Below are 12,544 nucleotides of genomic sequence, written 5' to 3' on the forward strand. Positions count from 1 at the left end.
CCGTAGTAAAAACGAATCTAAATATTATGTCAATTGGGCTATAACCCGATATCCCGTTAATCCGTGACATTAAATTTTATCAATTTTCTCTATCTATTATTTAGATCCAAACTGTAATTATACTAACTATTTCATTTATTTTAAATAAAGGCTTTAACTTAAATAAATTTTAAATCTTAATTTCGCCTTTTAATGTTAGGATCTTCATAAATTTTTATTTTTAAGTTTTTCAGTCAAAATCCCAAAGTATAAAAAACAAAATAAATTAGTTACCCGATATCACACTAAAAAAATAACATTTAAGTTATTCAGTCAAAGTCTCGAAAGATAAAAGATAAAATAAATCAGTTGTCCGAGATCACGATAAATAAAAAACCTTAACATTTGAATATAATATTTTGAAATTAATAATGTCTTTTGCTATTTTAAAAAGTGGTTCAAAAATTTACATAAGTTTTCTTGGTTAAATCCATTTATGAATTCAATTTTTGTTATATTTGTTTTAAATGAAAATCTAACCTAAAAAAAAAATAGAAATTTTCTTATTATTTTTCATTAAAAAAAATGGAAAAAGATTGGAATATAAAGTACTAATTTCTTACAGGGTACGACACTTCTCAACACACAAACACACTCTCTCTCTATACCTGTCTTCTCTCTTCTTTAGCCATTGCCGGCTGCCCTCTTGAGCATAGACCAAACGGATTTATGTATGTGAATTCAGAGTGAAAAATCACAGATTTAGGGTTTCCGAGCTCCACAAAGTAAGTTCCTATCTCAATGCTTGTTCGATTAATTGTTGAATTGACGAAGATGAATATTGCAAAATGTATTCATTGAATTTTGAAGCTTCGAATCCTTTTCGTTGTAATCGATTGGTGGATAAACATTTTGGTGGAATGATTGTTTTCGTTTCCTAAATTGTTCCGATTCTTGTTGTCTACGACGTATATCAAGCTTCGTTTTAACCCTTTTGTCAAAATCTTGTAGTCTTTTGAGTCTAATAACTGTACAAATGAGATTTGATGAACTGTTATATACGACCCTGTTTGCGATTCAATTACTAAGGTTTATAATCCATTCTTTATGGATTTTAATTCGAAATCGCCATGCATCTTCTCTCTTTTGGTTTTGAAGTTTGTAATGGTTGCATGTGGGATTTTCTTGTTCTTGATGATGATTTTGCTCATGTATTTGTTTCCAGTATTTGTAGATTATCTACAGTAAGCTATAAAACAGTAGTATTCTTTCTTTTCTGTAGTGATCATTCATTGGATGTATATATTTGTGGCTTGTATGGTTAGTTGGCTACTGGTTTAATGATAATTCATAACTTTGTTATCATAATAAATAAGTCTAGGTTGCTGATTGGCAACTTTCTGGAGAAGACAAAGAAAAATGCCATCAAGGTCCAATAATGAAGATCAACAGACAGAGAAGGGGACACAAGACACGTCAGCTGGAACATACGCCCAACCTTGGTGGCGTGGCATTGGGATGACTGCGTTATCTTCACCTGTAGAAAACTCAACTGGTGGTTCTCTCCAATTGCATAATAATGGTGATGCTGGTGGCAACATGACTACGGCACTCTCACCTAATAGTGGTACTATCTATTACACCCATTTTGTCTTGTTTATTAAAACATGGTGTTCATCAAATAAAATGATTTTCTTTTTTGAATTGTTACAAACAATGTCTATACAAGTGTCCAGTGCTGAACACTCGACCCTGAATGTTCATTTATTAACTCAACCATCAAGCTAGGTTGAATTGGTTAAGCAAAGAAATATTGTGTCATTACAACTTCAAAGTCTATCCGTTGTGTAATATAAAACTATATAAATTACAATGGCTATTTGAACGCAGTCCAGTTACTTAATGCATATGTGTTTGCATGTGCTGAATTGATGTTTCCATCAGGATTTAGTGACGGTGATGGAAAAGAACAGAATCTCTCCAAGCAGTCAACTGTTGGTGAAAACCTTGAAACCAATTCCCAAATGGAACTTGTTGGCCACTCAATTGTAAGATCCATTGTTTCCCTTTTTCACTGCATACATGTGTTGGTACATCAACTTTATTTGACAATGATGATATAAAGCCATTAATGACAATATTTCTTCATTGCATTTATAGGTGTTGGCACCATATCCTTTTCCAGATCCAAGCTATAGTGGGCTATTAACATATGGGTCACAGGTAGTTTATCTCTTTCCTTTCCTCTTTTTGTTCTCTTTGGGGGTTGGCGAGAACATAACTCCATTTTCTATTTTACGTCACTAAACAGGACAGTGCTTCAATAATGTAACATACCCCATTATCTAATTCTGGAAACTAACCAATGTTCTACCTCTAACATTGTGTTAACTGGAAGGTTATTATTTTGTCATAGAAATTTTGACATGCTGCTACAAAATAGTGATTAGAGTTTTGAAGGGGTCAATCACTCGATGACTCGTGGTTGGTTAATATTCTTTTTTGAAAAAGTGACTCTTTTTCATTAAACCACGACCCTGTGAAGATCATAGGCACCATGGGCCAAATAAAATCATTGCAAACCAAGTCATGGCATGATTTGTCACAATTTCATCAAAATGAAACTACATGAAAAATATTATACTATGTCAAAATTCCTTAAGCAGAAAAGAACTAAATCAAGTCAGGTTGTAGGCGCTAAACTCAATGTTGATTCTTGCCCTTTTAGTGCTCAGATCCGTCATTGTTGGTTAATTAGAAGTATCAGAATTATTATTAGTGTAGGGATAAAATTATATTACTCTTTTAATGATCAATCTTTTTTATTAGTATAGATCCCGGTTGTTTTCTACTCTACAGTGTGGCTCAAGAGGAATAGAAGGTCTTTTGAGGGCAAGGCTCGACCCACGCCATAAGTATGATCATGGGCTCAATTTATATGACTTTAACTAACGTGCAGTTTGGGTATACGGTTTTCTGTGGACCTTTTGGAAGAGCTCAGGGCTCACTAATGTGTTGGGATCTCTCTTTGTCATTGTTGCTTAATCGTTCTATAAATAGGGTCATCGTCCCTTGATGACATTTAGCTTTAATCAATATGGAGAAATATTATCTAAGTCCCTCTTCTCATTTTTCTCTATTATTCTACAAACCCATTTTAGGGTTTGTACAATATGATGTTCCTGTGAGTGATTTTCCTTTATGCATCTATGTAAAGTTTTCTGATTTTCTTCTTTAGAGGCATTCATTGTCTCGAATCACCCTTTTATAATACTACTAGAAAGCAGTCTCCAGTGTTTTATATGTTAAGTTATTTATCACAGGTACATCCTCCTCCATTAGGTATGCATCAAATGAGGATGCCCTTGCCTCTTGAAATGGAAGAGGAGCCTGTTTATGTAAATGCAAAGCAGTATCATGGGATTCTGCGGAGAAGGCAAGTACGAGCTAAACTGGAGGCGGAAAGGAAGCTCATAAAAGCTAGAAAGGTATATTAGCTTAAATAACAAATCTATAAATCCCCAGAAGAAGAAAAGTGTGAATAAGAAATTGAGTGTAAATTGTGTTTCATACGTAAAACTAGCTTCCCTTTGATTCTCTTCGTATGTTGTCTCTTTGTTTCATGTTTACTGGTCATTTTAAATATTTTGACACTATTTGTGTCCTGTTTTGTTCCATGTTTACTTATTAGCAGAATGTTGCATAATGTGTTCTGTTTTGTTCCATGCACTTTGTGCCCTGGGCTTAGAGATTTATTGGGCCCATTTGGATACACTTTTTGGGTCTGGATCTAAATAATAAACCGTCAATACATTTCTTTGAAAACATTTTGTTTCCTGACGATATCTCGTCTGGATGTGTATCCAAATGAGATCACGTTTAGAAACAAAACTTAATTAGACATGATTTCTCATCTAGATCCGGATCCAAACTCAGATTCAGAAAGTTTTCCCAATGGAATTAATGAGCTGGATCTGTTAGAGAAACTGTTAATAAATTTTTTATCTGGCAGTTTAGAAACATCTAGTTCACAAATGTGATCCCATTTGGATGACCAATATGACATAAATGGTGTTTCCAAATATCTTATATCAGTAAACCTAGGAGCTTTGTGGGTCCCGATTAAACATTCTGCAAAGCTGGAAATATTTCATATATTTTTTTTTTAAATATTCTTGCTCTAATCGTTGTTTTGCTGGCTGTGTTGATTCCCCAGCCATATCTTCACGAATCACGTCATCAACATGCTATGAAGAGGGCGAGAGGTTGTGGGGGACGTTTCCTCAACACAAAGAAGCTTGAGAATGAGGACAGTAATCCTACTTCTGAAAAGGATGGAAATATGGGAGAAGGGGCTGGACCAAATGGGGATGCCAGTCCACAAAACCGGCAAAACGATGAATCTACTTTCTCTGACGGTTATGGAGTGTGGAGCAATGGTGCGACCCGGCAAGGGGGTTCTTTCAACAGGTGAGGATTTTGGACTCTTTTTTGTGTGTGGGGATTCATTCTCCAGGCAAATCATTCTTGGCTTTATGTTTGTTGGGTGAGGAAGAGAAAAAAGAAAGAAGGGACTAGTAATTTTGTGTTGTGTGGACTTGTACAAAAGGGGCGGTTGCCTCATCCAATTTCTCACCTTTTAACTGTAAATTAAGTAGTGTAGACGATGGTTTAGTTTGGTTTGGCTTGGCTGTCTGTGTTGAAACTATGTTGACTTTTGTGTTATGTTTAGAGGACCTCTATAGCTTTGTGTCATGTCTAAAAGGAGATTCTATTTCTCATTCCCCAACTGTTATACTTTAAACCTGGATTTTAACTGATTTGGATTTTTCCAGCTCTTTCATGTGGATTAACGATTCTCTTTGCTACTTGTGTAACATCATTAGTGTTCCATTCAACCTTATTTTTTTAAACCTTTTTTAGGCTGATTTAGATTCACTTCTCGACTTTCAATTGCTTATCCTTTCAAATAATCACCAAAGCTGAGAGTGGATATGTTGCTAGTAGCCTTCCATTGTTCATGGGATCCTTCCTTTGTCTATTCTTCACAGGATAGTTTTTCTTTGACAAGTAAAGTTTATTGTAGAAGTTATTTGGTGCTACCATAGGTCCTTTTATAGATAACCTACCATATTTTGAATTGGATTCTCCCTTCTTATAGCCATTATTAACGATTTTTTCCCTCTGGCAGACTTTTTCGTTACAGCTTACAATATCCAAACAAATAAGTGATTGTTGATGCCAAGATTCTCAAGCAAAGTTTCTTCCAAGATCATAGTGTGTTCCTGCTTGCTTTGCCTTACCACTTGATGTTCCTAAATTCAATGATGTTTCTCTTAGCATGTTTGACGTGGAGTTTTGGGGATTTTGTTCAGTTTTTTTTTTTAGAAGTTTTCTATTATATTACTGTCATTTCAATATTACATTTTTAGGAATTAAACCAATTAAAAATTCAAACAACATACTTTCTTTTATTAAACATGATTTTTTAAAACAAAATTTCAAAAATCTCTAAAAGAACCAAGTTGAAATGAGCTCTTGGAGTAGATGAGAATTGAGATCCATCTACTTATGGAGATGTAAGTGTAAGTTTGGGTTTATCCTAGAAAATCCATATAAATTTTGTAGAATTATGCAATTACTGGTAATGTTTCTTTTTTTACATTAACAGGTTGAGTAATGTGTATTTACCTTTATCACACTCAATGTCACTTCAACTCATTTCTAAATATATTTTCTCTCTCTCAAAATTTTTATATGTTATCAGAACAGATTTTTCCATCTTAAAGAAACTTGAAACTTGTTTCGCTGCCCCTTATAGTCATTGAAGGATAACTCAAATAATTATATTATCTCATGTTTTCTAATTATTTTTTATCTATATTTTATCACCCAAAATACTTGATAAAGCCCCGAACCATAGAGTACTTAGTATTGGTGTCACATAGAGATATGTTTTATAATCTTGCATTAAAAAACCTCCTTTATTGGAATGCAGAATCGTAATACCTACTATGTTAAACAAGTGAGACTTTCAAAACTATACTTTATATCTCGGCTGAATATGTACACCTTTGTGTCTCTAACAAATTTTTATACTTCAAGAGTTGCATGAGCCAGATCAAGAGCCACTCCTCTGACAAAGTGAAACTAGTAAAACTTGTATTAGAATCAGTAAAACTGAGAGAGTGTCATCAACATTATCATCTCTTCGGCAACATCCTCTCCACTCTCATAGCTGCCCAAAGTTTTTCCTATCAGGTGGTTGACATTCTCACCAAAGCTCTTCCCAAGTGGAATTCTAAAGTACTATGTGGCAAGTTAGGTATTCTCAATATCTTTACCCAACTCGAGGGAAGTGTAGAATTATACAACTACTTGCACTCAACATGTTGTTTTGTTTACACAAACATGTTAGTGTTGTTAGTCTTTAAATTTATCGCATTCAATGTTTCTTTTAAATATTTGAATTTGCTATGGTGTATATTATAACTTAACTTTCTGAGTTCTTTGTATCGAGAATCGAGTTCTTGATTGTTGGGACCGAGTGTGGAATTCTATAATGAAGCGCATCGGAAATAGTATGAGAAGAGAATTTAAGGTTAAGGAAAGAAGAAACAAATATGAGAAGAGAATACTAGTAGAATATACCTAACAGTCCAAGACAGAGGTCAAGACCGAGAAAATAATTAAGAGTAAGAACTTTTACAAAGCTTTTATTCGTACCCAAAAAGAGGGGTGGGCATCAGCATATATAGCGGCTGAATTACCCAAGAGTAGTAAGTTATAATTCTGTTACAACAACTTTTAGAGACTTAATCAACAAATCAGTTTTGTGGGAAATAGAAAAACAGAATTAAAATATTGTTATGCTACGAAAACAGAAATTTCGACCGAGTCTCTAGCCCAAGTGTTCCATAGGACCGTAGAAGGTGCTGTTTTCTCATTCGTGAATCGTAACCCATTCAATGTTACTTTTAAACATTTGAATCTCATGTAAATTTCAACTCACTGTCTAAATAATATTTCTTTCTCTCAAAAACTTTTACAAATTTTCTTATAAATAATTTTTCTTTTCGCCAAATATCTAATTTGAATGCTGAGTTGCTTATATCTCTAGTTTTATAAATATTTTTAAAGGGCTATCATTTTTATAGGTGGTAAAGGTTTATTAGGTGTTTATAATTATCATCTTTAAATTTAAATAATAATTTGTAATAAGTTTTTTTGGTTTGGGTTATTTGACCCACAAATTTTAAACCTATCACTTCATCAATCAATTATCACTTAAATATTTTTAATCATTTTATTAAAAAAAAAAATTATTTTCATTATATCTAAATATCTTTAATTTTTTATTAAATAATTTAAGTTTTTCTTCAATTATTTGAGTTATTTACACAATTTTAAAATACACTGTTCAATTGCGGTCCAACTGGTCTGATCGCGAAATGGTTGAATAAATATTCAGCATTTAACTTCAATACGATCATCTTTTGAAACGTTCAAAATTCAGTCCAAACTGAAAATTCGAACTGAAAATTTACGATTGAAAAAGTTTTCACTATCATGTCTTCGTAAGACTGTAACATAATTTTCGTCTCCTGCCCCTCTCTCTGAATATGTCTTTCTATAAACCAGTCAAATTAATTCAAATGTAAATTAAAGGTAAAAAAATTAAAAAAAATTAGAGTCAAATATTTTGATGACGATGAATAAGATCAAATTCATGTAAGAAACACAAAAATTGCTCTAAAATGTCAGATCTGGAAAGTTTTCTCATAGAGTAGACACCATCAGAATCCGAATCTCATCGTTTAAGAAATGAAACAATATATATTTGATTACCTTGATTACAATCTCGTAGAGATTACAAGTGACAGATTAACAATTCGAGGTAGCCGCAAACAAAAAGGGGAGAAATAATTGAATTGATGGAGAGGGATGAGGGGTTTTCAACCCTAGTCAATTTTTTTATATTTAAAATCTGGTTCGGTTCGCCGATTGGGCCGACCGACCGATGTTCTCTTAAAAAATAGGGTCGATAATCAGAAGTTCAGAACGAAACGATTTTCAAAACAATGATTTTATGAGATGAAACTTCAAATTTGAATTGTCTCCTGAGGCTCAATTATATATATAAAAAAATAGTTATTTTAGATTTTCCCAATACCGGCTAAAAGTCATTGGTGTTACCCTTTGTATTTGACCTTAGTGTGATTTATTTAGAATTGACATGTAATTTTTATTAAATATTATAAAGATTTAACTTAAAATAATAATAATGTTAGAAATGATGAAGTTGATGTTTTTTATTTTATTATTTATCAGATATTTGTTTTATTCTTAATTTGATTTTTATTATTATTAAAAGTTATATAACGATTTTAAATCGTCGTTAATTTATTAATTAATTTATTTATGGCAAGTCATTTTTTTTTACTAAATATTTAAGTTGGACCTATTCTTAAAGGTATAATCTCATTATTTTGATGAGTATCTTATTTTTTATTTTTATTTTTATATCATATATAAATAAATGATTCGTTATCAATAAAATAGAAAAAAAAAAAGTTTAAAACTCCAAATAATTAAATGGTTGATAATCAAACATTTAACTCTAATATAATACAATTGAAGGTTTAAACTTTATTTTAGTAGATTTAAAGAAAAATAAATTAAAATAAACAAAAAAAATTCCTAATTATTTAATATATTATTATTTCTTTTGGCTAAAGGGAAAACCCTAATTTACCTATAAATTCGGACATCCATAAGGCTTGAGGGCTCTTTCCAATTCCCTTCTTCCCTAGCCTCCTTCGTCACGATCTTTAAACCCTAATTTTGGTTTATTTTCATTTTTCCGCAGCTCTCCCTGTTTCTCTCATTTATTCTTCTGTAACTTTAGATCGAGGTTCTCCTGAAATTGGTATAGCCTGTAAGTTACGAACATCATATAAGAAAAATCAGTTCAATTTGCATCTTTTCATTCTATTTCCGACTTGATCAACAGATCAGGTCATTTCATATCTGTTTAGTCATAAAGATCTGTGTTTTAACACCCATTTCAACTAAAACACATTAGTCAGAAGCAAAAATATCTGGGTTTTTTTTTGTTTTGAAAATCTTGTATCTCTTAGATTTAACATATTTATATGTTTTATTTTTCTTGTCTTTGTTGATTCATATCTCAGTGATGAAACATTTAGTAATCTGAACATGTGCATGAAAACTCTTATGTTTTATTTGGTGCTCCCTCTGGGTTAACTTAGCAAAGGGGTTGAGGAACCATGTTTTCATGCTGGGTTGATGCTAGGCAATCTGAGGGATATTTCATTAATTTGTTTTGTTATATGTTTTTGCAGATTTAAAGAGTTCTTACTTAAGTTGTGTTCTGTCAGTTAGCTTGTTTTGATCTTACTTACTTTCCTGTCTGGTGAAGATGATTTGATTATGTTACTGAAGAATAATTTATTATAGTTTTATTATAAATCATTGGTTTTCTCATTTTGAACTTAATTTGATTGAGTTGATTTGTGTTCTGTTTTGCACAATGTCTTGAGCTTGAAGAAGGGTATATAATATATATGACTTCTTTTAGAACTTTCATTTCTTTGTTTTTTTTCTGTGAGTTATTTTTCATTCAAACAAAATATATGATTTGAACAAAGTATTAGAGGTGAATATGTTTATTTGAAAGATGATTTGATTAAGTTACAGAAGAATAAATTTTTATAGTTTTATTATAAATCATTGGGTTTCTCATTTTGAACTTAATTTGATTAATGAGTTGATTTGTATTCTGTTTTGCACAATGTTTTGAGCTTGAAGAAGGGTATATAATATATGACTTCTTTTAGGACTTTCATTTCTCTGTTTTTCTTCTCTGAGTTATTTTTCATTCAAACAAAATATATGAATTGAACAAAGTATTAGAGGTGAATATGTTTATTTGAAAGATGATTAAAGGGTTTGGAGAGCCTCTATATGATGTATCAATGTTTTTTTGATATGTTAAATCTTGGTTTTTTTGTTCATGATTTGATCTTGCTATAAAGAGTTTGTTTAACTCTTGAGCTCTTTGCTGTTTTTTGAGATTTTATTCAAAATCTAGCCATTCCATATATATATCAAATTTCTCAAAATTTATTTTTTCATCAAAGAAAGTTTTTGGTAAAAAAATTCTGAAAACCCTTAAATAACACCATCATAATTCATACAAGCTCTTTGGGTTGCTAGTGAAACATTATCATCTCTCTTCTGATTGTCACAAATGTTCCATCAATATCAATGAGATGAACATTATCTTCTCTTAACTAGGCCAGTTCTCATCTTGGCATTCATAATTTGTGTTATTGATGTTCTTGAGGATTCATCAAGTCAGAGATATGAGTGACCATGCAAATTGTTTTTCTCGATATGTCGTAAACTGTCTATTTTCTAGTGTTATAAATGGTGTTGGTTAAAGAGGTTGAAATATTATCAATATATAATTATAAATTTAAATATAAATATAATATAGATATTTTATTATTACTATTTTACCAAAAGTCTAAGGACTTGTTCGGTCCAGTTATTTTAAATAACATGGAAAGAGAGAAAAATGATTATTGGTAATGATTGGTGATAATTTTGAAGAAATGATGATGTTTTTTTGATAAAAATACTTAAAATGTATTGATATATATAAATAAAATAAATAATTATAATTTAAAATTAAGAGTATTTTAGTATTTTAGTAAATGATTTGATTGATTTGAAGGATGAGAAGGGGAGTGAAGTGACAATTGATTTGGTTGGGTTATTTTGAAAACTCAAATACGAACAAGGCTTAAATTAATATTTATAATCTATTATTATTGGATTCAAAATTTGCATTTTTGATGTATCATGTTTTTGAAATTGATTTAAACAAATAAGTAGTAAAGAGTCTTTTTATTAAATATATATATATATATATTAATATTAGAAATTAATTAATTAAAAATAATAAATAATTAAATGACCGTTTCATGTATAAGTCAAGTGTGTAGAACTATTTAAACGGTTGTCTGGACCCTATTTAGAACACTCAACCACTATTTAGAACACTGCTATTTTTTAATAAAACTCAATGTAATGATGAGATGTAATTGTCTGACATCAATTGACATCAATCGAATAACAAAATTGTGATAAGATCCTCATCCATTAACAAAAACAAAAATTTGAAATTGTGATAAGATTCTCATCTTTTTATTTGTTTTTTTTTTTTATCTATACCTATTTTCTGAAATTACATTGAATAAATGATAAATTTAAAATTATAGTTAAAAAGTTTTATTAGAATTTTTTAATTTATATTGTTTTAAGAACTCTTTTTACCATATTTTGTTATATTTAAAATTCTGAAAGTAACTCTATGTTAATTTATATATAAGTTTGTTAACTTATTTCATTTATTATTATTTTATATAATATTTAAATATCATCAATTTTTTCTTCATCAATCTTTTAACACTACTTCTCTTCCACTATATCCGATTCTCTCTCCTCCACCATTTTCGATTCTCCCCCTAAACTCAAAGCTTCTCTAACCCATTCAAAACATGAATAATGACTTTTAACACATATGCATTAAATTAAAGCTTATAAATAAAATTCATTAACCTAAATCCATGACTGCTTCTTTAATCTTGTTTGTTAAAATTTTGAAAAAAAAAAAAAAATATAAACTGAAATTGTATTATTGAAAATTATTTTCAAACAATTACCTATCTCTCTTATATAAGAGTTCAATATTAACTAATTAACCAAATTAACTAATTAGTTACTAACTAATTAACGGTTTAATAAACTGTTAGTTATTATTTTTACATTCTCCTCTCAAGGAGAAACGTAGTAGAAACAAAGTTTCACCTTAACAAAATAAGTCGATGAAATATCAAGCTACGATCATCCAGCCATCGTCTTCAGCCAACCCAATTCAGCAAATTTTAATTTTTTAGCTATTCAATTTAGACAGCCGAGCAAACCCAATTCAGGAAGTTCCATTTTTTTCCAGCTAACCAAAATAGACAGCCGAGCAAGCTCAATTCAGCGAGCTCCATTTTTTTCCGAAATACTCAATATAGATAGCTCAATCTTCGTTAGTCCAATCCATAACAATCATCGTGAATTATTTTTTCTTCATTTTCAAAGAAAGCCCATTTAGCATTCTTTTTGGTATTGATGAATTATGTTGACAAATCCATTTCTTTCGGTGATCGCAAAAAAATCTTTATACACGGCTTCAATCCATTGAGGCAATGAATTAATAAGACTCAAATTAGTAATCCCCTTTCCCTTATCTTATAATTGAACAACATCCACATTTACAGTATCTTTCACAACACTTGATTGCCTCGATCAATGCTTTTTTTTTTAGGAGAATTGCATTCTTTATAAGATTCCTCCATGGAAGTGGTCGAGTAACTGTGCCCTCCTTCCCCATCAGTGGTGTTTCCAAGTTCGTTCCATTCAGACGCACTTTAAAGGCCCTGGAGCATGATAGACGACTGCGAAGGGCTACGATTCCCACTCTCGT

General features: G+C 30.9%; 1 protein-coding gene across 2 annotated transcripts; it reads left to right on the forward strand.

Moving 5' to 3' along the window:
• Nucleotides 1-625: 625 nt before the first annotated feature.
• Nucleotides 626-5,385, forward strand: LOC124919535 (nuclear transcription factor Y subunit A-4-like). 2 transcript variants are annotated; one of them, XM_047459794.1, is made up of 7 exons: nucleotides 626-764; nucleotides 1,356-1,606; nucleotides 1,924-2,027; nucleotides 2,140-2,202; nucleotides 3,303-3,467; nucleotides 4,196-4,449; nucleotides 5,171-5,385. In XM_047459794.1, exons 2-7 carry the CDS (start codon nucleotides 1,399-1,401, stop codon nucleotides 5,205-5,207), a joined length of 831 nt encoding a protein of 276 aa, XP_047315750.1. In that variant the 5' UTR covers nucleotides 626-764; nucleotides 1,356-1,398; the 3' UTR covers nucleotides 5,208-5,385. The 2 variants fall into 2 exon arrangements, with proteins under 2 accessions (XP_047315750.1, XP_047315749.1); XM_047459793.1 differs by having other exon boundaries at nucleotides 1,361-1,606.
• Nucleotides 5,386-12,544: the final 7,159 nt, after the last annotated feature.

Source organism: Impatiens glandulifera, chromosome 1 (genome assembly GCF_907164915.1).
Source record: "Impatiens glandulifera chromosome 1, dImpGla2.1, whole genome shotgun sequence".
NCBI lineage: Eukaryota > Viridiplantae > Streptophyta > Magnoliopsida > Ericales > Balsaminaceae > Impatiens > Impatiens glandulifera.